The sequence below is a fragment of the Ambystoma mexicanum genome, chromosome 2q, assembly GCF_040938575.1.
Source record: "Ambystoma mexicanum isolate Mex_15411 chromosome 2q, UKY_AmexF1_1, whole genome shotgun sequence".
Lineage (NCBI taxonomy): Eukaryota > Metazoa > Chordata > Amphibia > Caudata > Ambystomatidae > Ambystoma > Ambystoma mexicanum.
The window spans coordinates 1,438,231,647-1,438,257,902 of NC_090924.1; the positions used below are offsets into that span (position 1 = coordinate 1,438,231,647).

Sequence of the window (26,256 nt, forward strand, 5' to 3'; positions counted from 1 at the left end):
ATCACGAAATCGAACTCGGCAAAGAACAATGCCGTTCGGAGTTGACGTGACGATTGAGCCTTAGGTGTTTTTAAATACTGTAAGTTCCGGTGATCACAGTAATGGTATGCCTGCCATCGAGAATATAGTGCCGCCAAGCCTTGAAGGTGGATTTAATGGCTAATAACTCCTTGTCGGTAACCGCATAGTTTAACTCGGGTGCCGAGAACTTTCTGGACCAAAATGCTACTGGGTGAAGCTGGCCAGTTTCAGGGTCCTTTTGAGACAGGACAGCTCCCATGGCTAGACCGGATGCATCAGTTTCCACTATGTATGGAAGGTCAGTGCGCGGGTGCTTTAATACAGGTGCAGACGTGAATTTCGCTTTCAGCTCTTGGAAGGCATTTTCAGCTTCTTCAGTCCACATAAAGCGTTTATTTTTACGCAAGAGTGCTGTGATGGGATGTACGACATGTGAAAAATCTGGGATGAATCTGCGGTAGAAATTGGCAAAGCCAAGCATGCTTTGTACTCCTTTAACTGAACTTGGTGATGGCCACTTAAGGATTGCGTCCACCTTTCGTTAGTCCATTCGGACTCCCTTTGGGGTCAGGATAAACCCAAGGAATTCAACTTCTGTGGCATGAAAAACGCATTTTTCTAGTTTTGCATATAGTTTGTGCTGGCCCAGTTTCTCAAGGACTGCTCGGACATGCTTCACATGGTCAGATTCTAAAGAGGAGTATACTAGAATATCATCGATATATACGACAACACAAACGTCAATGAGTTCACGAAGAACATCGTTCATGAAGTATTGAAAGGCTGCTGGTGCATTGCACAACCTGAAAGGCATCACCTGGTATTCGAATAACCCATACTTAGTGCGAAAAGCAGTCTTCCATTCGTCGCCCTCTTTTACACGTACCAGATGGTACGCCCCCGGAGATCTAATTTAGTGTATATACAAGCGTCCTTCACTTGGTCTAGTAGTTCAGGGATCAGAGGCAATGGATATCGATTCTTAACGGTTATCTGGTTCAATGCGCGGTAGTCTATGCACGTTCTGAGGTCACCTTCCTTTTTGGGCACGAAGAACAAAGCTGAAGATGCAGGGGACTTGGATGGGCGAATAAAGCCATTGGCAAGGTACTGGTCTAAGTATTGTCGTAGGTGAAGGTTCTCAGGTTCCGTAAGGGCATAGATCCTGCTACAAGGGGGTTGTGCACAGGGTATGAGATCGATTTGACAATCGTACGATCTGTGAGGAGGTAAGGTGTTTGCCTCTTCTTTTTGGAAGACATCCTGGAATTCTTGGTATTCTGGAGGTAGTTGCATGACTGCTGTGGTTACTGTGGCCTGGCCTGCGTTCTGATTTTTCTTTGGGTAACAGGTTTGTGCACAATCCGGGAAGGTAATTCTCTTCTCTCGCCAATCAATAGAAGGATTATGTGTTTCCAACCAAGGTATCCCCAGTATTATTTGGAACTGTGGGGCTTTGATTAGATCAAACACAATAGTCTCTCGATGCCCATCCTGACCCAATAGTGTCATCTCTGCGGTGGAATGAGTTACAGGCCCAGAGGCAATTTCAGTTCCATCGACTGTGGTGATGACATCTGAGGTGGTTTTTCGGCAGAGAGGTAGATTCATCCTGGAAGCCAATTCATAGTCCACATAGTTTCCTATGGCCCCGCTATCAATGTATGCCCTTACTGCGTGCATACGCGATGGCTGCCCTGGATCTACGAGGACCATTGGTATGATGAAATGCAAGGTCTGAGTATCCTTCAAGCTCGGCAAGCGGTCCTCTTCGCTTGTCGGGCACGGTCGTTTCCCCAAGTCTGACTCCATATGGCTTTTATCAGCAGCTCCTACTACCTTCTTGGGTGGTTTTACAGGGCAATCCCATAGAAAATGCCCAGAAGTTCCACAATATAAACACAATTGCATTTGCCGTCTCCTTTCTTTTTCATTCTGGGTTAAGGGTCCTTTAACCCCTTGCATACGTTCTGAAGCATTAGCGTGGGTTTTGACTAACACCCGATTCTCAAACTTGGCTCGATCAGCCTTTCTGTTCTGAAGTCTGTGATCTAACTGGACCACTAAGTCTATATATTCAGCGCAGTCTTGTGGTGGGTTCACGACTTGAGCCAAGCCATCCTTGAGTTCTCCTCGAAGCCCTCGATGAAATAACGTGATTTGTTTTATCTCAGGCCATCCAGTTTCCACTATCAACCTATTAAATGTGGCGATGTAGGATAGAAGGTCCTGGTTACCCTGTCGTAGGGACAAAAGTTTGTTATCCAGGGCCTGTCCTTGGGAGTGCCGGGCAAATAGTCTTTCCATGCTCGTTTGAAAGCCCTGAAAATCCAGAAGAATTGGGTCATCCTGAGTAACTAGTGGGATTGGCCAATCAGCTGCACTGCCGCTGAGATATGACAATACAAAGGCTACCTTGGCTTGATCGTTTGGGAAGGCTCCAGGTCTGCATAAAAAGTGCAAGCGGCATTGGTTCACAAACACGGCAAACCTTTTGGGATCTCCGGCAAAGCGTTTGGGTGGAGCTAATGGAATATTTCCTGGTAGGTTTATTTGCACAGGGTTACTCAAACACAGGAGCTGGATTTCCCCTGGAACCAGGTAGGGGTGCTTGTCCAGCCTGGCTTTGTAATAGTTGCCTAGCAAGGTCATCAGTTTGCTCCTTTGACAAAATCAGTTCTCTCCTAAGAGCATTGGTTTCTTGGCGGGCGGAATGCACTTCAGCCCTCAGTTCCCCTAGTAATTGGGCCAATTGGTCAGTCTCTGAGGTATCCATAACGCCCTGGTGGGAATTTGTGGGTAGGCTTCGTGTTCTGTTACGCTCAACTGGCTCCCACAGAGGCGTCGATCGAACTGGACTGCTGCGGTCTCCACCAATGTGACGCGTAGGGCCGAGATGACGGACTGGACTGGCCCACCTAGCTTAATTTGCTTGGCCCGTAGGAATATTCTTCTGCAAATGGAGAAAGGGAATTAACCACCGGTGGAGCTGAGTGTAAATCCCCCCACTCCCCACTGTTCTCCCCACAGATTATCTTTGATGTCCCCTCTTATAGTCTCACCTGATGGTTTGAAAAGATGAGCTCTCCATCCTGCATTGAGCGCAGGGGCACGTTGATAACCAGTTGCTTCACTGGCTCGAAGGAATTGGTGAGTTCCAGAACAATATTGTCTTTGAAAAGTATGTAGTTCGTAAGAGTTCAAATGCCTGACTTTCACTCTTGTCCGATTCCTTGCAGGTTGCAGCTTGACCCTAGTGAAGAGTTCCTCGTGGCAACCGTAATATTCTGGTAAGGATTGTATTTTCCGACACAGTTCGATAAAATAATGTCATTATGTAACTTGTTGCTTTCTCCCTTATTCAGGCGCTGAAAGAAAGTATGAAGTCTCGGGGAATAATACCTCCGGCGGTAAAATCAGGTAAGTCTATTGCGGTGAGGAGGGTTCCCCTTGATAGTCCCTTTGTTTCACCTTGCTGCCCTTTTGTTTCCCCTTAGGGGCCGGGGTTCGGCGAAGATGCAGTGGAAGCTGCGCCGACCCGTGAAGAGGAATAGTACCCCCGGTGGTAAAATTAGGTAAGTCTATGGGGGGGTAACTAATATTCCTCTGTGTATTCCCTTGGCTCACCCTGCTGTTCTTGTCTTCTCCTTAGGTGCCGGAATGCGGCGGGAACATGCAGGAGGATGCAGTGGATTGTGAAGATGCTGCGAAGGCCGGTGAGTTCAGCGCGGCGCTGCAGCAGGCGAGGCGACGCGCATAAAATAATTTCTTTCTTCCAGCTTGAAGGCGCGATGGATCGGGAATTCAGGTAAGGATCAAAGGTATTGCTCTTGTTCTAACCTTTTCTCCTTCTTTCTCCTTTTTCTAGAAGCTCCAAACTCGAGGCGGGCGTGGCAGAAGACTGGATGCAGACTTGCAGGCACGGTGAGCGTTACGCTGCTGGATGCAGAATAACACGAAGCGTGTGCTGCTCTTCGGGCGTGGTTTAAATAGCCTCTAAAGTAGTCCCAGGTAAGTATTCCTCCCCAGCCCCACCCGAGTAAAAAAATAGTCCCTAGGTAAAATAGTCCCTTCCAAGTCTCATTTGGCTTGGAGCTCTTGCAGCATGGTCTGCATTAGGTAAGCTTGCAGCATGGTCAGCATCAGGTAGGTTCTGCTGTATGAGCCTGGCGCCAGGACTGACCCTCCATATGAGCCTGGCGCCAAAGGCGCCAGGACCGCACCCAAACAGCCCCTAGCAGGGGTTTTTGGGCTTTCTCAAAATAACTTGATGCCTGCTTCCGGGGTTGCTGGACCTGGTATGGGTCCCCGGGGGTAGGCATCATGACACCCATTTCCCCACAAGAAAGGATGAGAAGGATCCACACAGGCTTGTGCATGTATTGTGCATCGGATAAACATCTGGTTAGAGAATGCCCTCTTGCCCCTCCACGGCGTTCGGGAAACGCCAGCTCCCGATCCTAGATGGATCAAGGTGTCGGGAGAGAGATGTTTGCTCCACATCCATTCCATCCTTGAACTCTCCTGGACAGAACAACCTAGTGGTTCTCCAAGCCTTATTATCGTTAACAAAGAAGGAGACCTACCCCATTCTGGCCCTGGTGGATTGTGGGGCTATGGGAGTATTCATTGATCAAGATTGGGTCTTTAAGTACTGTATTCCATATGAAGCCAGGGGTATAATGCATCCTGTGGAGGCAATTGGTGGTAGACCCCTCAGTTTAAGACCCATATCCTTACAAACCAAGGAAATACAACTTTCAATAAACCATCACCAGGAATTGATCAAGTTTGATATCAAGTCAGCACACTACCCCATGGTACTAGGCATGCCCTGGTTGCAGAAGCACAATCCATACATCAATTGGACAGCAGGATCCTTATTTTTGGGAGTAGAGTATTGTCTGTCTCATTGTTTGTCCCCGGGTCCTTCCTTGATATCGTCCAATGGTATTCCAACAGATCAACAAGAGGCACTCATGGTTTCCAACATCATTCAGGTCCCAAAGGCCTATCAGGATTATGCTGATGTGTTTTCAAATGCCATAGTACAGGCTCTACCCCCCCTCACAGACCCGAAGACTCTGCCATAGACACAGAGCCTTCAGCAGTGATTCCCTTTGGAAGAATGTTCATCCTATCCGAACCGGAAAAAAAGGCCCTCCGGGAATACTTGGATACCAACCATGAAAACGGCACCATAAGACCATCGAAATCCCCAGCCGGACCCTCGCTGTTCTTTGTCCCCAAGAAGGACACCAAGGAACTTTGACCTTGTCTCCATTATCGTGGATTAAATCAATGTACCCTCAAGGACTGTTACCCCTTACCATTAATCTCGGATATCCTGGAAGCAGTGAGAGGAGGTGTAATCTTCACGAACTGGATCTCAGAGGTGCCTATCATCTGATTCGTATCAAGGAAGGAGACGAATGGAAAACGGCCTTTAGAACACCCTTTGGACATTACGAGTACCTGGTCATGCCCTTTGAACTTGCTAATGCCCCCGCATTCTTCCAACGCTTCATGGATAGAGTGTTCTCTGACATGCTGTTTCTCTTCGTCATTGTCTACCTGGACGATATCTTGATTTATTCCAAAGACACTTTAAAGCATGAAGAACACGTGAGAGCAGTCTTACAATGACTACGAGAACACTTACTCCTGGCCAAACCTGAGAAATGCCTGTTTCACGTGACTTCTGTTCATTACCTAGGATTTGTCCTTAGTCCAGAAGGAATTAGTATGGATCATTCGAAGGTAAAGGCCATACTCTCTTGGCTGACTCCCACTTCCGTGAAACAAGTTCAATCCTTCCTGGGGCTTGTCAATTTTTACTGGAAATGTATACCCACCTTTTCTGAGATTGTTCAACCGATCATCGCTCTCTTGATGAAAGACACTCCCTTCCTCTGGTCTGCACCTCAAGACAAAGCATTTCAACGTCTAAAAACAGAATTTACTCAAGCCCCCATCCTCGCTCAGCCCGACATTATTTCGGCCGTTCCTAGTGGAGACGGATGCCTCTAACTACGCCATAGGAGCAGTCTTCAAACAAGAATTTGAAGACAAGTTGGAACACCCCATCGCATATCTTTCACAAACTCTGACCCCCAGTGAGACACATTCCGTTTTGGAAAAGGAACTATTAGCCATCCGCCAAGCCTTCACAGAGTGGCGACATCTTCTCCTGGGAGCTAGACAATCGGTCCAGGTTCGTACAGACCATCAAAACCTTCAAGTTCTACAATCCTTGGAGTGTAGGAATATCCATCAAGCCCGTTGGGACTTCTTCTTTGCCCAGTACCAGTTCCATATGACTCATGTTCTTGGAACACAAAATATAATCGCTGACGCCTTATCTCGGCGCCCGGACTACGACACTACTGAAGATCGGGCCTATCCCAAGATGTTTCCCCACTTGATTTTTGTAGCCCAAGCAGTCAGTCTTTTGGAAGAAGTACGGATGCAAACCCAATCCTCAGGGCTCTGGAAGGACATTACCAAGAAAAATCTGTGGAATCTGAGATCCAAGGACAGATATTTGTTCAAGGATAACGCCCTGGTCATCCACACACAGAAATTACAACAAAGGATAATAAACCTCTGCCACGATACCCTCCACTCCGGACATCGTGGTATCACCAATACCCTCCGTCTTATACAAAGACAATTTTGGTGGCCTAAAATGAAGACTGACGTACGACTGTACGTCCAAACCTACTCTATATGCAGTCAAAACAAGCACGATAACAAGAGACTGGTGGGCCTCCTATTGCAACCTCCAGTACCGACAAGTCCATGGAAAATCGTCGCTACAGACTTTATTGTGGAATTACCACCTTCCAGGGGCTACACGACGATCATGGTCACCATTGACTTGTTCACTCACATGGCTCATTTTACACCTCTTTATAAACTACCATCCTCTTCAGATTTTACCACCTTCCAAGATCATATCGGACTGAGGACCTCAATACGTCTCTCAGTTCTGGAAACATCTCTGTCGCATTCTAGGGACCCAACATGCTCTCTCATCAGGTTATCACCCACAAACCAACGGAGCCACGGAACGTGTAAATCGGACCCTAGAACAGTACCTTCGTCGTTTTGCCACCAAGGTTCAGGATGATTGGTCACTCCTTATACCCGTGGCTGAGTTTGCCTACAACAACTCTGATCACTCGGCAGTCAAGACCAGCCCTTTCTATTGTAATCCAGGATTTCACCCGTCAGTTTTACCTTCTATTCTTCCACATCCCACACCAGTACCTACTGTCGACTCATGGATTGAAACACTCATCAACATACACAAGGAAGCCAAGGAACATTTGGAAAAGACCCAGACACGCACTAAGCGTTATGCGGACTCCAAAAGAAGACCAGGGCCTTCTTATTCCGTTGGTGATCAAGTCTGGTTGTCCTCGAAACTACTACCACGGCATCTATGGCCAAACAAGTTAGCCCCCCGGTACTGTGGGCCATTTTCCATAAAGGAAATCATCAATTCAGTCTCATTTCGGCTCAAGCTACTAGACTCCTGGAAGAAAATTCACCCAGTTTTTCACACTTTTTTATTAAAACCCTACGTCCAATCCACCCGGAATTCCTGCAGACCCAGTCCCGTGATTGTGGACGACCAACTGGAATATGAGGTATCCAGAATATGCGATTCCAGGTATAATCGGGGTCAAGTTCAATACCTGGTCGAGTGGAAACGATATCCTCCTAGCGAAAGAACCTGGGAACCAGTTTCTAACCTGAATACCCCTTGATTGCTTAGAAGATTCCATCTCATACACCCGGGCAAACCTGGTGGAACAGGTTTTCGGAGGAGGCATGCTGTCATGACCCATAGAACGTGCCCCTTCTGGACTTCCTGGTCCTTATCGCGGCGGGGCTTGTATTCATTATTACTTCCAACATGGCCGTATCACGTGACTCGCCTCGCACCAGCCTTTACGTCGGACACAGCACGTTCCATAAATATGCCACGCCCCCTCGGCCCTGCACGTCTCAACGCTATCAACAGGTAGTGACTAGACGTGTACTTTGCTGCTTGGCGAATCCTCTATTTCCTAGTTCTTGGTCCCTTATTCTTACTCCTTCCACCTTTCCCTTCTAATTTGCTCCTGGAATCCTCGTACATTAGCGAACGCTGCTTCCCTCCTGGACTTCCTCTACACGCGAGTATCCTGGAACTCTGAACGCATGTTGGAGTCTGAAGAGACTCGTGCGAGCCTATACAAGACCCGATCCGCCCGCAAGAAGAATCTTCCCGCGGAACTGAGCAAGAAGCGATCTCAGGTGAGATGGGGGGGGAGATTCTTGCCATTCTGTGGGAGTGCATTGCAATGGCGGCGGAGCACATACCAGAAGGGGAAGAACGGGAAGGGTTCCTAGCCATCGTTAGAGATGGCAAGGAAGCCATGCAGGAATCCCTTGGCCTCAAGCACAGTAATACGCAGATTTGCTTGGTTGCGAAAGTCAGGTTTCGCACCAGACGTGCAAAACCGTCTTTTGAATATGCCTTTTGACGGGTCCCTCCTTTTCGGCAACAAGGCTGACGAGAGCCTTGAGAGGTTGCAGACCTCAAAAGCAGCAGCCAAATCTTTAGGAGCTGCTATTAGGCAACCTCAGCCTTTTCCTGCATCAGGACAATCTTGGAGGGGACTATCCTATCATTATTACTCCTCATATGGAAAGGCGAGAGGAATGGCCAGTCAAAGAGGCCAGAGAAAAAACACTCGTGGTGGACGAGGTAAACGTGCTAAGCCAGCCACAGCTGCAGCCTCTTTGCCATCAACAGCTGCAGCAACCGTCACAAAACCACTTTGAGGACTTGCATCACAAGACACCTGTAGGAGGCAGGCTGTCACAGCATCTGCAAGAATGGCGAGCCATTACTTCGGATGTTTGGGCTCTAGAAATAATAGCTCAAGGTGACTGCCTTCCTTTTCTAACGCAATCCACCGGGGAGACGCTCTTTGAAGCTTCCAGACCCGCTCCTAGAGCAGTAAGTTTTAACCCTGCTAGAGAAAGGTGCTATAGAACCAGTGCCTGTAGCGTAGAGGAACAAGGGATGGTACTCGCTATATTTTTTGATCCTCAAAAAGGACGGAGGACTGAGATCCATCTTGGACTTAAGAGGCTTGAACAAGCTCCTCAGCAAAGACAAGTTCAAGATGGTTACTCTTCCTCAGACCCTTCAGGCCCTTTAACTTCAGGATTGGTTGGTGTCATTGGACCTTCAGGATGCTTATTTTCATGTGCCAATCCATCTCAAGCACAGAAAATACCTGAGATACGTGGTTGGCGACTCGAATTATCAGTTTCGAGTCCTACCATTCGGGTTGACCTCCGCCCCGAGGGTCTTCACCAAGTTGATGGCAGTGGTGGTAGCGCACCTCAGGAGAGGGGGGATTCACGTCTATCCCTACCTGGACAATTGGTTGATCAGAGCTCGTTCTGCTGAGCAAGCCCTGAATCATCTGAAAATCACCTGCCCCTTCCTCCACAGACTGGGCTTCTCCCTCAATTTCAAGAAGTCACAAATGACACCTTCCCAATAGCTTCAGTACATAGGAGCTGTATTGGACACATCCTTGGGGAAAGAGCTCGCCTCCCAAGTCGAGGGCTTAAGACATTCTTCAGATGGTTTCCAAATTCCAAAATACTCAAAATCTCCAGGCCTACGACTTCTTGAGGTTGCTTGGCGTCATGGCATCCTGCATTTTCCTAGTGCCAGAAGCACGCCTGAGGATGAGATCCCTTCAATGGGCTCTAAAGACACAATGGTCCCAATTCTCAGGATCTCCTTCAGATTCCGAACAAGGTTCGGCAGGATCTTCTGTGGTGGACTTGCACAGAGACCATCCTAAAAGGAGAACATTTTTGGCAACCATGGCCAGAGATATCAGTAGTTACAGATGCCTCACTCAAAGGGTGGGGAGCCCATACCAACGATTTGACCATCAGCCGTCGTTGGTCTCCATCGGAGTCCAAACTACATATCAACCTTTTAGAGCTGAGGGCAATCAGGCTGAAGGCCTTCCTGCCATCTGTACGGGGAAAGAATGTCCTGATAATGACGGACAACACAGTGGCCATGTACTACCTCAACAAAAGAGGAGGTGTAGAGTTAATACCACGGTGCAGAGAGGCAATGCAGCTCTGGTTTTGGGCAGTACAAGAAGGAATCCCTCTCTCGGCAGTTCACCTAGCTAGTGAGAAGAACACAACGGCGGACACTCTGAGAAGGCAGAGCACAGTCTCCCATGAGTCGGAACTAGCTCAGGAATTTCTTCAAGAGATCTTCACCTTGGGGAACCCCTCAAGTGGATCTGTCAAAAGGAGGTGCGAACTGTACTGCTCAAGGGAATTTCCCCCAAGGGGAGCTTTAGGAGACTAGTTCGTGGTGGAATGGGAATGTCCACTCCTGTACGCGTGTCCTCCAGTTCCCGTGATTCCTCACGTAATCGGGAGGTTGAGAATCCATGGCGATCCATGATCCTAATTGCCCCGGACTGGGCCAGGAGGACATGGTACCCGGACCTTCTGGACCTCCTCATACTGTTTTTCATAAAGACAGAGTGGTACTTAAGGTGAAGCCTACCTTTCTCCCCAAGGTTGTTTCGGAGTTTCATATTACTCAGAAAATAATATTACCATCTTTTTATCCTCCCACACATCCGGGCAAAGAGGAAGAAAGACTTCAGACTCGACCCTAGACATGCACTTAGTTTTTACATTTCCAGATTGGCAAAACTGCGGCAGAATGACCATTTGTGGGCTATTCAGGTCACAAATTGGGTCTAGCCATCACCAAACAAACTATCTCCAGATTGATTATTTTAACTTTATCGGAATGTTAGACTGGCCGGTAAAAACCCTCCAGAACATTTAACAGCTTATTCGACTAGGGGTGTTGCAACTTCGTCTGCTTTGCAGAGGGCAGTGCCGATAATGGATATATGTGCAGCTGCCACATGGTCGTCTGTGCACACCTTTACTAAATACTACAGTCTAGACTCCTCCACGAGCCAAGATTCTGCTTTTGGAAAAGCAGTATTGCACTCTGTACATACATGATCACATTACATTTTACTCCCTCCTCCAAATTATGTAAACTGCTTTGGGAGTGTAACAAAGATAAGGAATACGTGGGAGGACGCATTCCATTCGAAGAACAAGTTACTTACACATGGTAACATTCTTTTGACTGGATGTTGTCCCACGTATTCCTTATCGCCCATCCCAACCTACCCTTCAGTAAAACTTCCCTTGCGGGTTGCAGTCTACGCTCTCTCAAGGGGAATAAACGTCGAACACAAGACAGTGCTCCACTCGTCAAAACGGAACTGAGGTCAAAGGGCGCTGCGCATGCTACTTACACCTGCAGTGACGTTGACGTCAAGACGGAGGCCTCCAAAGCACATCGACTCGACCAGGCAAGGACACACACCGCCCTTACTGGAAAAAAGATTCTGAGACAGCAAGCTGGATATTGGGGAAATAGCAAAGATAATGAATACGTGGGAGGAACATCCAGTCGAAAGAACGTTACCATGGGTAAGTAACTTGTTCTTCTCATTAATTTCTGATCTGAACTTGCAGCAAAAGGTACGTCATCACTTCCTTCTGCCCAGTGTTCTTTTACACTCCCCTTGAAGGTCAATAACAAACGTTTAGAAAAAGTTTTGTGTCCATGCATCGTTTGTTTTACTTCTTTTTAGATTTCTTTGTTCCTGCTCCTCCATTTGTTGTTCCTTTGTTCTTTTAGTGTAATACACAAATTGATTGTGGCACAGCATTTAATGTGGAAGTCTATCCTTGGTTTATAGTTTTAGGAGTAAATCCTTCTACTTTACTTCTCACTTCTACTTCCATGCTATTCGGAATTGGTGGGGGAGGAGTTGTTTTTTTTTTTTGTTTTTAGTCAAATCATCCACCCTTGCACTGATTTTCACCAGCATGATGGAGTGTACCCGTACTTCATCCCGGATGTTATCGTACAGAGTCACGTACAAACTTAATACCATATTTAAAGCAGACCGGGTTGGTGATGTCAATCTAATTTGTTCGTCCACTTCCCTGAGGTTATGATGCATATTGCTGACATCTTCTATTTCTATTTCTTGATTGGATTGTTCTTGTCTATTTTCTGCCGCCCCACCTCTATTTTCTATGAAATCAATATGGTCTGATGGAGAGTCTTGAATTGACGGGTCACAGCTTTGGTTTACTATAGTTATTCTACAGTTTTTTTGGCAATTCGCCTGGTAATGATTGCAAGCTTAAGTTCTGCACTTCATTCATGTGTGTTCTGTCCAGGCAGGCCGTAGTTGTGATTCCCACCACTTTTCCTACAACTGGAACTGCATTGGAAAATTCTCATGGGGTTTGGGGGGGAGATCCGGGGAAGAGCTTTGTGCACGGCACCCTCCTGCAGACATCAGTAATTCTTTCCTAAATTTGGGGAGGCTCCAAGTCTTTCATTTTCTGTTTGGGCTGTTGCCATCATTCTTAATGAGTTGGGTGGAGCCTCTCTGAGTAATGCTGTGTGTGGCCATTACATGCAATGTTCGATTAGTCTACTGGTAGATGAGTAGGTAGATCATCTTTCTTTGGTTTTCTCTGTTAATTTGCAAATCTGATTCGGCCTGACTTTCTATTTGATGTGATATTTGTTCACAAGGCCCTCCTGTTTGGCTATGCAGTCCAGTGTGTGCTGCCATTCTGGATAGACAACTCTGTCAGTATTGCTTACAAACAGAGTAAAGAAAGTGAACAGCGCAACACGCACCAGTACAAGTTGTGAATGTGGCATCGGTACAATTAGGCACAATTTCCGTACTGCACTTTTCCGGTGGCGGCTCAAGAGTGACAATAGCAGTTTATGTGCGTTTGAACTTGTGTTGTGAACTTCAAGGATGTGGGGAGGTCTGGGGGAGGCTGTGTGGCTGAAACCAGAGGATCTTGTGCTTGTTTGCAGTATGGACGGCTCAATGGGCTCAGCCCCACAGACGCCCTTGTGGTGTAACACATACCGGTGCTTGTTACTTTATAATGCTTTGTAATAGATATGTGGCTTATTTGCTGTGGGTCATACGCGTAGTCACAAGCTTTACAACCTAACAGTTTCTCAGTAGAGAGCTCCAAGGGCCAAGCCCCGCAGTCGCTCTCATGCTGAGGTGCATACCAGTAATTGCTGCTTTGAAAAATGTAGTCACATTCACACTATACGAAGGGTCCAAGCCACTCCATTCCCAACTTGGCCAACTGGCACACACACACACCATACACCACTCACCCAATTGATGTTAAACCAGTGATAGTCAGCTTTGAACACCACGTAGCAACCCCCCTGGACGTCTCCTCCTTGGATCCTGGAGACAGGGAACACTAGAAACACTCTGTCTCACTCCGCGACGCTCTGCATGCGGGGTGAGTATTTGGCTTTATTGCTCCGCCTCCTCCAGGAAGCAATAGTAAAAAACGGTATCAGCTGGCTACCGAGTGTCGAACAACAGGAACACTCCAAAATGTTGTTTTATATCTGCATGGCAAAGACTGTTTTGAAGAATAAGAAGTAGCCTAGAAGCCCGAAGCGGATTCTTTTGTAGCTGCAAGGCAGGCAAAGAGGCTGCCCTTTCTTAAGATATAGAAAGAAGAGTGCCTTGCCAACTTGTAGAGGTATAAATGTCTTGTAAATCTGCCCATCATTGAAGTTGCCATTGTAGCAGCACATTACAAACCATTAGAAGTTGTAGTAGCAGCAGCAAGACTGCAGATGTCAATATTTGTCAACACTGTTGAAGCTAACTGTGGGGCAAAGGAATCTTTTCTCAGTTATATTGCAGAGGAAGGGAGAAGATACCTTTGTCAACTTCATCTTTTCTTTCTTGGAACAAAGCCGTCCAAGAAACTCCATTGGTGCTGTTAATTCTTTGTGGATCTGTAATGATGGAAGTCTTTCACCAAACAAGGAAGAGACTTTGTCCAATGCATTTTATTTGTGTGAACTTTGTTTCTTTGGAACGTTTCAAGACTTTCGTTAAGACCTTTTTGTTCCTTGGAGAAAACTGACTTTCTTGGGGGAGCAGGATCTGCCCAGCAACACAAGAGGTCATCCAAGACACTGGGTGTTTGGTAACCATTTTTATGTTGCATATGTGTTGTTTGAATGTTTATATTGTTTAATGTGAGGGTTAGTTTTGTGAATGCTAGGTTTTCCCATAGATCTTAAAATGGGTATGGAATCCGCTGGTCGAGTAGGTTTAGTTAGGACTTCTGTTATTATTTTTTGTGTAATAAAATGGCAAATCCTGAGAACCCAATACAGTTGTGAGTCTCATATTACTGACCCCTCACGCTCCCCTCTGGACTTATCACAGCCGATAGACCCTTTGGATATTTGTGTGAACAAGAACACTCTTTCCTGTTTTCTTACCAACATTCCGTAATTCCAGATTTGACGCAGCCTTGCAGGAAGCACAGAAATATTGCTTAATTTGTACAAAAGCTTCAGTCATCGGATAGGCTCTTAGTCACAAATGGCGGCCTTTACTCTGGCAATGGGTATCAAATGCTGATGTCACATGCTGGGTGCTCTTTTTATCATTCACTGCCAATACAGCTTCTACTCTGGACAGCATAATGCAATGATGCCTAAGTCGGCATCTTTTTAGTGTTCACTCCACTTTACATTGTTTGAAAAATAGCACATTGGCTACACATGTTTGGTTTGCCCAGCACTACACCTGGAGGATGGATCCTGATCTGGTGCTCAGTTTGGCCTGACCATGGTAAAAACAAAAACATTTGTGGATAGCTAGCTTGAGTTTATTGACTTGTTCTCCTCCTCCACCTAAATTTCTGGTTGTATTACAATTTCAATATGTGTCTGGAGAAAAGAAGACTGAGCATAGAAGTAAGTCCACATTACTTGTCCCGCGAGCTCTTAACGTTGCTCAGTACATATGACGCATCCACCGTCTCTAGTCTCTTCCTTGTCAATATGGACCTCATGTGTCTGGTGGAAACTGCCTCCTTCCATTATCCCCTTCGCCCTCCTTCATTTTGAGATACAAAATCAGCTTGTCTGTTTGTCTCTCTCCCTCTCCCCACCCCCTGTCCATGTTGTATCTTGTCAACCTCTGTGCAGCAGGTTCACAGTGACATCTATTCTCATATCATCACCTGTCATTCTCTCTGTCTTGTGCTCTGTGGGATAAATTATACCCCTCCATATCCGGCTCACATGCTTTCTATCTCCTTCTTTGCAGATTTGATGCAGCCCTCCAGGAAGCTTTGCAAGTAGACTGCATGCTCTCAGAGGGGCAGGAGGATGAAAAAACCCTTCAGGAGAAGTTCCCTTTCCTGGGAGTGCCGATGACTGTTAAAGAGGCATTTTCACTACATGGTAAGTGGTTTAGGGGACATTCTCGTTTGGCACTTCTCCCCAGGTGGGAGCCCTTGCCTGGGAGGTGAGGCTGCTACCCGATATTTCCCCTACGGGTGGTAAAGAGCAGGAGGACCTCACAGGGTGAGACTCTCCTCAATGGGATGGGGTTTCCCGTTCCATGGTGCAACTCCCTAACCCTCTTGCCTTTGAGTCGCTGAAATCCCTATGATCTGTAAGAAAAACCTCTGACAATACCACTATAAGACCCAACTCATTGTGTTATGAAAATACTGTGAAGAAGAAGATTACAGGAGTCAAACAAACTACTCCTTCATGTGATATCAAAAGTATGGGGAAGAGGTGGCCCTGAGGAGGCTTGAAGAGTGCATCATATATACAGACAAGGGACTATACAATTATGCTCGGGAGGACCCAGCTATCTACCATTAAAACAAAGGACTGTCTGAAAGAAAACCAGGGAAACCAGAGAGAAGCCAGCGCAAAGACCCACCTGCCTGGGAAGTTCAAACCTGGCGGCCAAGACATGGTACGGAGAAGCTGGTCCTCGGACGAGAGGATGTGGCGGGGAAGGTCGGAGGAAAGCTTGAGAGGCAGGAGGAGGCCAGACCAACGCTGAAGTTACAGAATCCATTGACAGTGACGTGACCTCAGCAAGGTGGACCGGCAAGTCCCTTAAAAACACTGATACTGAAGATCCAGAGCACTCCAGAACCGAAGATCCAGAAGCACTGCAGAACCGAAGTGGGGTAGTGAGAAGCAATGAAAAAGTGGCGACGAACAGCCTAAGCAGCAGAAAGGCCCCAATGTCCCAGGACGATCCGACAAAGTGGTCACAGGAAGAAAGAGGTAACGGGAACCAAGGTAGAGCAGGCAGGGGTTTGGGGGAGAATAACATATGCATCGAGAGATATCTCCTTCGTCTCAGTAATTGTTGTAAAGCCTACCAAAGCTTCGGGAGTGATCTTCCTCATCACAATACTTATTGTAACAGTAAACAAAGTGAAATGAGCCTTGGTAACAATCTTCCTTATCTTAGAAATTCTCACAAAATGGATCCAAATTCCATTGAACCACGGAAAGTAGATTATTGGGGGATATTTAAATGAACTATGGAAGAAGACTGGAGAGAAGTACAAAGTGTAATAAGAACTGTTAAGAAACACTATCGCCAAAAGCCAAGTGAACCAGGAGAAGGGAGCCATTCTCCTGGTTTCCCAGTACAGCTTTGTTGATTCAGAAACGAGGGCAACATTTGCCAAACATATCGTCAAGAAGCCTAACCAATGGAACAGGAGACCGAGTCACTCTTCTGGTATTCTACATCTTACATCTTTGTGGACCATGAACTCTTAGTTATGACTTTTAGAGCACATACACTAAAGTGTATATCAGTTAACCAGGAGACAGGGCTCATTCTATGGGTGTTCTTTGTTGTGTGTATGGTGGCAGGGCTAGAGTTAGGTTAATTTGGACAGGACTTTTCCATTTGGATAAGCACCCTCACGACGATCACCTGCGTTTTCTTTAGTTGGGTAGGGAATAGCCTTTAGAATAGGGAGAGTTAAGCCTTTTTTCTCATTTTTTTTAATGAAGTGTTGATTCCATGCCACTCCTTCTCCAGTACGCCACACATTTGAACATATGTCTGACCCTTACCATGTGACAGTGCCCAATCGGGGTGGCCAGCAGATTCTCTGTGTAACATGACAGCCGACAGCCAAAGCTGTATTCTAGAGGGCAGGTATCAAATGAGGAAACTATTAAAATACTACATAACACTAAAAATAATTACATTCCCAAGTCTCCAGCAAATGTTATAAAGGTTAACGGTATCAGAAAAAGTACATTACAGAATATTGAATACAAAACATTGACAATTATGACATTGACCCCAACCTGTGTGCAACCCCACCATGATGACAATCTTCATTCGTGTGGGGAGCCCATCTAAATGATTTGCCCATTCACAACTTAGTGAATTTGCAGGACGTCATCCTGCATATATATGTTCTGGAACTTAAGGCAGTTTGCCTGGTTCTCAAGCCTCTTTCCCTTGGTCAAGAACAAGTGGTTACTGATCCTGATGGACACTATTTCAGCGGGAGGGGGACTATGTAAAAAAAGAAAGAGTGGAGCACCAAATCTCCTCAATTAGGTCAACTAGCTATTTCACTCTGAGTGTGGACTGTCGCAGATTTTCTTAATAAATTGCGGAGTCTCCAGGAAGATTCTAGGGTTTTATTAAAAGAAAATGCATTTTAACGTACGATGCGTCAACTGCTCTTTTAATCAATGGGTAAGCTTTCAGTATACTCTCCTCAACTAGCAAGTGGAGGACTGCCTCCTCCACTTCTGCCATGTATATTGTAATACAACACAAATGTAATATAACTATATTGTAACCTGTAAATATACTGCTAATGACTATGTAACTATATTGCAACCTGTGTGTGTGTATATATATATATATATATATATATATATATATCTAATGACCATGTAACTAAGCTTTGTATTGTAACAAGTGCCACGATGTCCTTGGGCTGTTGTGCGCTATATAAATACGAATAAAACAGAACAAAACAAACAATATAATGACCGACAGATTTTTCAATAGAATGCACCAGGCTAGAAAAAGAGGTTTGGGGGTCTTGCTATGGGATGCCCCTTTCACTCATCGAGAAAGCACTTCCTCCCTAATCCAAGCACCCCTACCCCCAGGTTAGTGGATAGTGCTTATTTCTGCATCGTTATGCTAATGTTTTCATTCTCTATGATGAGGGCCAACGTCAAACACCTTATCTGTCTAACCTCCCTTAGGCGCTTCCTAGACTGGCCCTACACGATCAATGATGTTCATTCCAGAGGGATTCTAGAGTTGTGCCATACAGACACTGAAGCCCCAGTTGGTCTTCTCCCTTAGCCAGGAGCATAGCTCGGGTGCAACATGCTCGTCTTGGAAGCAAGACAACACTGAGAAGCATGTGCTCAATACCCGGTCCATCGCTTAGAGGCTTGATATAAAAGTCCAATTTAATGTCTTTTTTCCTCTCACGCTCAGATGTGCCTCTCCTGATGACTATTGTCCACTCAATACTCTTGCGTTCAAACTCCACCTTTCATCTGCTCCCTCTGCCTCTGTATTCTGTCCCCCTAATGCATCTTACTCCTATCACCTGCCTCCACCCTTCGATCTTATTACTCCAACCAATATGCTACTACTCCCTCCTCTACACTACTACTTCCTCATTCGCACTGCTACTAATCTCTGCACTGTATAAGAGTGCAGAAGCAAGATTCTTGACAGACAGGGGTCATGGTGCTTGCTATAAACTTATTAAAGTGAAAAAAATGAAAAGAAAACCCTTTATTGCCCTAACACTAAGAGGGAATTCCCTGCCTCAACCAAAAGTAACTAGTGTCAGCGTCAAAGTCCAAAAGCAAAGGTCCCAATGTCAGAATCCTAACTCTGTCCCTCGCACTCAGTTTCAACTAAATAAAAAGGTCTTTCGAATGGATTGTGTCCTCCAACGCATTCCACATCTTTGACATGTAATGTCCAAATCTGTGGACTTTGGAAAGTTTTTTGGCAGAGGGCGTCCTGCGTCGATGGCATCGGGTCCATGCCCCTCGAGGGCCTCCGTCGAGGACGACGTCAAGGGATGTTATAAATGGGATGCACGGCGCCCGTAGCCTCAGTTCTGTTTTTTCAGCGAACGTGTTAACTTCATGATACTCGGCGCGCCTCGTGTGTTTTCTTCATTGAAGATGTCTTTCTCTTCGACCCCTCTGACTCCGCGGTCCAGTTTCAAGACCTGCCGGGACTGCAAGTCTAAAATGTCGCTCACCGCCCCCCCCACCGTATTTGTTTGTGGTGCCTCGGTGAGTCGCACAACACAGAAAACTGCTCGAAATGCCAGTCGCTGACTGCAAAGGCCTTGCAGGAGCGGAAGAGGAAGCTCCAGGTAGGTAGGGACTCGAAGTCTGTTCAGTCTCAGACTTCCAAGTCCAAGGGTGTTTCCACAGATGACTTGAGGGGCGACTCTCTGCGTCGGAAGGAATCCCGGGGATCATGGTCCTGGAGTGGTTCCCGTCACTCGTCTTCCTCGTTGCGGCACTCTCGGAAGCGCCATCACCGGTCGCCTTCCCCGTCCTCCTCCTCGGATGGTGACTCGAGGAAGGTTACGTGCCCTAGAAAGTCCTCGACTCCGGAGGAATGGACAGCGTTCAAGAAATCTATGATGGCAATTTTTCAATCGCAGGACACGGGCCCGGTCGCGCCTCCTGACGAAGCCGGCCTGGATCAGTCTCGTTCCACGGCTTGCACGCCTTCGGGATCGGGTTCTCGACGCGACACACATCGGGAGCCTTCGAGGTCCCGTACGTACAAGGAATCGAAGGGTCGCAAGAGACGTGTCTCTAGGTCTCGGTCCTTGTCCCCAGCGAGACCGCAGCTACCTATGGAAGGCTCGATGCTGGCGTCGACTCGGTCGGCCCTGTGTCCGTCCGACTCAGACGTCGACGCTTTGCCGTCCTACCAGCCCACGGTGCCGTTGGCACCTGTGTCGACGTTGAAGCCTTCGTCTCTCCCGACGTCGATGTTGTCGACGCTCTCGACGTCGAAGCCTTCGACGCTTTCGGCGCCTTCGGGGATTTTTTCTCTGAGTGTGCCTTTGGAGTTCCCAGACATCGTCGGACATTTTAGATCGGGGTCCGTCCTCTGACCCTGTTTTGCATTTTCATCCTTCTTTACAAAAAGGGTGGCAGCTGCTTGGCAGTCCCCGGATTCTCTTCCGTCTGTGAATACAAATTTAACTATGAAATACCGCCCTTCCGTTAGTGACTCCAGCTATTTGTCTTCTCACCCCACTCCTGAGGGTTTGGTGGTTCAGGCGGCTACGGCCTCTTTGAGGCAGACGGCGTACCCTTCCATCCCTCCAGATAGGGACGACAAGCGCTTCGACGGTTGGGCACGGAAGTTGTTTTCTGCTGGGAGCATGGCCTTGAAATCAGCCAACTCCATGTGTGCCTTGGCAAAGTTTACACACACTCTGTGGAGTTGTATAGCTTTTGCGGCTGAGTGTATTCCCAAGCCCTTCAGTCGGGTTTGGATACGGCTGACTGTGTGAGCCGGTCTATGGCTGCGAGCACCGTTATACGCAGATTCGCGTAATTGCGGAAGTCAGGGTTTGCTCCGGATGTGCAAGCCCGTCTTCTGACCATGCCCTTTGATGGCGCACATTTATTTGGCAGCAAGGCTGACGAGAGCCTTGAGAGGTTGCAGACCTCAAAAGCTCCGGCGAAATCTTTAAGCGCGGCAGTGCGTCAACCTCCGCCTTTTCGTCCTAGGGGACAGCAGTGGAGGGGAGGTTCCTTCCTTTCTACTCCTCCTTTGGTAGAACGAAAGGGGCCACCAGTCAAAGGGGCCAGCGGAAAAGTAACCGTGGTGGTCGGGGAAATCGTGGTGCCAAAGCCCCTCAGGCAGCTGTCTCTTTGCCTTCAGGCACTGCCGCAGCCGCTTTCAAACAGTCGTGAGGCCATGTCCCATGGTTCGCCAGTTGGGGGCAGACTGTCTCAGCATTTCGAAGAATGGCGTGCCATTACTTCAGATGCGTGGGTTCTGGATACCATAGCCCACAGCTACTTCCTTCCCTTCCTTCAGCGGCTTCACAACAAACCACCGGGAAACGCTCTTTGACGAGACCGGATCCGCTCCTTGCGCAGGAAATCTTGTCCCTGCTGGAGAAAGGCACCATAGAACTGGTGCTTGTAGCGGAGACGAGCAAGGGATGGTATTCCCCTTATTTTTTTATCCCAGAGAAAGACGGGGGATTGAGACCCATCATGGACTTGCGTTGGTTGAACAAACTTCTCAGCAAGGACAAGTTCAAGATGGTCACTCTTTCTCAAGTCCTCCAGGCACTTCCACTTCAGGATTGGTTGGTGTCTCTGGACCTCAAGGATGCATACTTCCATGTGCCGATCCATCCCGCGCACAGGAAGTACCTGAGGTTTCCGGCTGGCGACTCGCATTTTCAGTATCAGGTCCTGCCGTTCGGATTGACCTCCGCCTCGAGGGTCTTCACCAAGCTCATGGTAGTGGTGGCAGCGTACCTCAGGCGAGGGGGGGATTCACCCCTACCTGGACGACTGGCTGACCCGGGCGCGCTCTCCCAAGCTACCTTTGGATCATCTGTGTCACCTGCCGCACCCTCCACAGGTTGGGCTTCTCCCTGAATTTCAAGAAGTCACACCTGACTCCTTCCCAACAGCTCCAGTACATCGGGGCTGTGTTGGACACATCCTTGGGGAAGTGTTCGCCTCCCAAGGTAAGGGCTCATCACATTGGGCAGATGGACAAGTTTCAACATGCCCAGAGTCTCCCGGCGTTCTAATTCTTAAGGTTGCTCGGCCTCATAGCTTCCTGCATTTTTCTGGTGCCAGAGGCCAGGCTGCGGATGAGATCCCTGCAATGGGTCCTCAAGATGCAGTGGCTGCAGTTATCCGGCAAGATGACGGATCCTGTTCAGATCCCCCGCTCAGTCTCCCAGGACCTTCTGTGATGGGTGAACGAGGGGAACCTGATGAAGGGGAAACCGTTTTGGCAACCGTGGCCGAAGGTGACTGTAGTGACGGACGCTTCCTCGCTGGATGGGGCGCTCATGCCAACATCTTGACCACCAGCGGTCGTTTATCTCCATCGGAATCCAGACTCCACATCAATCTGTTGGAGCCGAGAGCCATCAGGCTAGCCCTGAAGGCTTTTCTGCCCTCAGTAACGGGGAAGAGTGTCCTGGTCATGACGGACAACACATTGCCCATGAATTACCTCAACAAAAAAGGGGGTGCAGGGTCACTCCCATTGTGCAGACAGTCAATGCAGCTCTGGTTCTGGGCCATCCAGTCGGAAATTTCAGTCTCAGTAGTTCATCTGGCTGGCGACGAAAATGCGTTGGCGGACACTCTGAGCAGGCAGAGCACAGTCTCTCATGAGTGGGAGTTGGCTCAGGAAGTCCTTCATGAGATCCTCTCCCTTTGGGGAACCCCGCAAGTGGATATCTTTGCCACCAGTGTCAACCGGAAGTGCGAGAGATTCTGCTCAATGGACGAAGCCTTAGGAGACACGTTTGTGGTGGATTGGTCATTCCAACTGCTGTACGTGTTTCCTCCAGTCCCCGTCATTCCTCAAGTGTTGCAGAGGTTATGGAGGTTCGATTTACACATGATCCTCATTGTTCCGGATTGGGCCAGGAGAGCGTGGTACCCGGACCTTCTGGAAATGTCAATCTGCCCTCCACGCCATTTAACCCACCGAGAGGATGTGCTCTTGCGCGAGTCGGGGTGGAGGTCTAATCAGGTTCTCCATCCAGAGCTCAAGACACTCAACCTTCAAACTTGGTATCTGAAAAGTTGAGGTATAAGGATTGGGACTTCCCGGATGATGTGATGGAGGTGTTGCTTTCGGCCAGGCGGCCTGCAACAAAATCCCTGTACCGTTGGCATAAGTTCTGTGACTGGTGCAGAGATCACAATGTTGATCCTTTTCAGTGCTCCATTCCTCTGGTTTTGTCTTTCTTGCTTTCTTTGGCCCACAGGGGGTACCATTAAAGGTTACCTGGCGGCGCTGTCCATCTTTAAGCGCTCGTCTGAAGAATGTTCTTACTTTTAAGATTCTTTTGATTTCTCAGTTTCTTAAGGAACTGACTAATGTATTCCCGCCGTTCCATTTCCAGGTGCCGGTTTGGGATTTGAATTTGGTTTTGAGATTTCTCATGGTTGCTCCGTTTGAACCTTTGCACTCTTGTCCTTTGAGATTACTTTTCCTTCAAGACTGTGTTCTTGGTTGCGGTTACTTCCGCTCGCAGAGTGATTGAATTGCAGGCACTTTCCGCTAAGCTACCCTTTATTGTGTTTCACAAGGACAGGGTTGTACTGCAAGTTCATCCTCCTTTTCTACCTAAGGTTGTCTCTGAATACCATTTGAGTCAAAAGGTGGTTCTTCCATCTTTCTACCCTCTTTCTATCCTCCTCCTTATCCTGGTAAGGAAGAGGAACGTCTCCATAGATCCTAGAAGAGCTCTTAGCTTTCACATTTCTAGGATGTCCAGGGTCAGAGTGGACGATCAACTCTTTGTAGGAAATGCTGGACACCGATTGGGCTAGGCTCTTACCAAACAATTACCCTTACCATTACGGAGTGTTACCGGTTGGCGGGTAAAGGCCCTCCTGAAGGGTTGAGAGCTCATTCCACTAGTGGCATGACTACTTCCACCGCCCTACAGCGGGGTGTTCCTATTAGGAATATTTGTGATGCCGCTACTTGGGCTTCAATCCATACATTTGTAAAACATTATTCCCTGGATACAATCCATGGTCAGGATATGGCCTTTGGGAAGGCGGTTCTTTATTCCGCAATCTAATTGGGTACTCTAAATTCTTTTCCCTCCTCCATTTACTGGTACTGCTTTGGGAGTCTGTCAAAGATGTGGAATGTGTTGGAGGACGCAATCCATTCGAAGAACAAGTTACTTACCAACTGGTAACATTCTTTCACTCATCGCCCTCCCAGCCTGCCCCTCAGGAGAATTTCCTATGCGATTGCACCTTCCGTTTCCGCAAGGCTAAGTGCAGTCCAGCAGGAATCAGAATGGTGTCACACGTTCTGGGGGAAGAAACTTAAAATGAGGCTACAGGCGCCGTGCGTCCTATTTATAACATCCTGTGACGTCGTCCTCGACGGAGGCCCTCGAAGGACATGGACCCAACGCCATCGACGCAGGACGCCCTCTGCCGAAAAAGTTCCTGAAGTGCACAGCTGTGGACATTACATGTCAAAGATGTGGAATGCGTTGGAGGAACATCCAGTCGAAAGAACGTTACCAGTAAGTAACTTGTTCTTGTAGCCCAAAATGAGTGACTTCCTTCCCTTGGACAAAAAGACAGTTTTGGAATGTTCAGTTCCTCAAGTGTTGGGGGAATGTCTCCCTTCCACAGCCTTCCTCTGGCTTTTCGTAAAAAGCATCAACTGCTGGGGGAAGTGCCCCTGCCCCAGGCTTGTAACACAGTTCAGCAATTGGTGGGGAAATATCTCTGTTCCCCAATTGGCCCTTCTCAGGCTACGTCTCTGTCTCTGGGTCCGTGACCCTGGTTGGCATACCCGATTCCTTTTTACCAGGCACTGCCACGAAGAAGAGTAGCTTGGATGCTCCTCTAAGCTGTGGTGGATCCCCGACCCCGGCTGGCAGACTTGGCTTCCTTCTTTATCAGGTCTCTTAGTCCCAAACACAGACTTGGCTAACCCGCCTGCCAAGCTCTGTGTTCCTCAGTGTGAAAAACCTGAAGGTGTTTCAGGACTCAGTCCCCAGGGATCCCTAATTCAGGTGGGCAGGAAAGGGCCATCGCTATTGGATCCCGACCCTTGGGGCGGACAAGCAAGGGAGGATCACCTGGGTAGGGGGTCCTCTGGGCCTGGGGAGGAGACACCGGAAGGTGAGGCATGGTATCCCCCATTTCCTGACGGTTATTCACCCCATATTCCCTCTACCTTTATGGGATACTACAACTCCCATAATTTCCCTCCTTTCCTAATCAACCCAACTACAGAGACAAAGAAGAGGGGACTGAGACTATGAAGGTTACCACTTGAAACATGTGCTGGCCTTGTCCCACTAATAAGGTCAGGCAGGGGCAGGCACTCGGTTACAATCACACACGCCTAAAACTCATGGACCGTTTTCTAAACTATAAAAGGTGCAGTACAGAAAGACACGGAGAGCGAGACGGGCCATGAAGGAAGGCAAGCTCGATGGCGAGACAAAGGAGCAGCTGAGAGACAGCTGCTGAGAACCAGGCAAGGGAGAATGGGATGCTGAGAGGCTGCGAGTTGAGGCAGGGGAAAGCTTGGTGAGGGAGCTGTGTCTCTAAGAAGCCAGGAGAATTCAGAGAAGGGAGCTGAGGGGCTGACTAGTTTCTTTCCTCCATGCACCAGCAAACTGCTCGTTTCCTCCCCTATGCTGCAAAGCAGCCTGGGAGTGTCTGAGGGGCAGGTGGGCAAGACCCTGACCTCGATGAGCTGAAAACAGAAGGATGCGAGAAAGTAATCACAGCCGGTGAGTTCAAAGAAAGGGGGAGCCCTGTTTGTGATGCGTGCAATTGTAACAGGCTACAGTGTTACACACAAGGCTGCACGTTGAAGGATAAAGACATTGAACGGAAAGCTTGAATGTATTTGGCTGGCGAGAGTGCCTGTGAGAAAAACAGTAACGTAGCGGTGCCCTGTGAGAAGGCTCATTGTTATCCGCTTTGTGAAACATATCAGAACAGTGGATAATGAAAGCGAAATGTGTTGCAAGCCAATGAAAGGAAGCGCACGAGGGAAAGAGAGCTTGCAGAGATCCTGATAAGCTAATGTGAAGTGAATGGATATTTATGTGAAACGGGGAACTGAGTGGTCACACATAGGGGTGAGAATACTGTGTGGTTGCGAAGATCTCTGGTAAAGTGATAATAAGGACCCTGCTGTCGGAGTAGTCGCGCATAGAGGTGATAATACTATGCATTTGCGAAGGTCTCTGACAGGTGAACGTTGTGAAAGAGAAGTACTAAGGTTGGGGAAGGGAGTTCTCCCCGAGCTCTGTGACGTGGAGCTGTTAGCTAGAAAGTGTTTCAGCAATTGAACATTGTGAAACAGAAATACAAAGGTAGGGGAAGGGAGATTTCCCCGAGCTCTATGAAGTGAGCTGTTTAGCTGTAAGTGTTTCAACAATGTTTAAGTGTTTGAAGACAGGCAAGGGCCGCCTGTGTAAATA

General features: G+C 47.8%; 1 protein-coding gene across 1 annotated transcript in view; it reads left to right on the forward strand.

Moving 5' to 3' along the window:
- Positions 1–26,256, forward strand: part of FAAH2 (fatty acid amide hydrolase 2) — a 309,532-nt gene that overhangs the window by 131,167 nt on the left and 152,109 nt on the right. Inside the window, exon 3 of the mRNA XM_069648990.1 lies at positions 15,309–15,445. Within this exon, the coding sequence (XP_069505091.1) occupies positions 15,309–15,445 (137 nt within the window). The remainder of the gene's footprint in view (positions 1–15,308; positions 15,446–26,256) is intronic.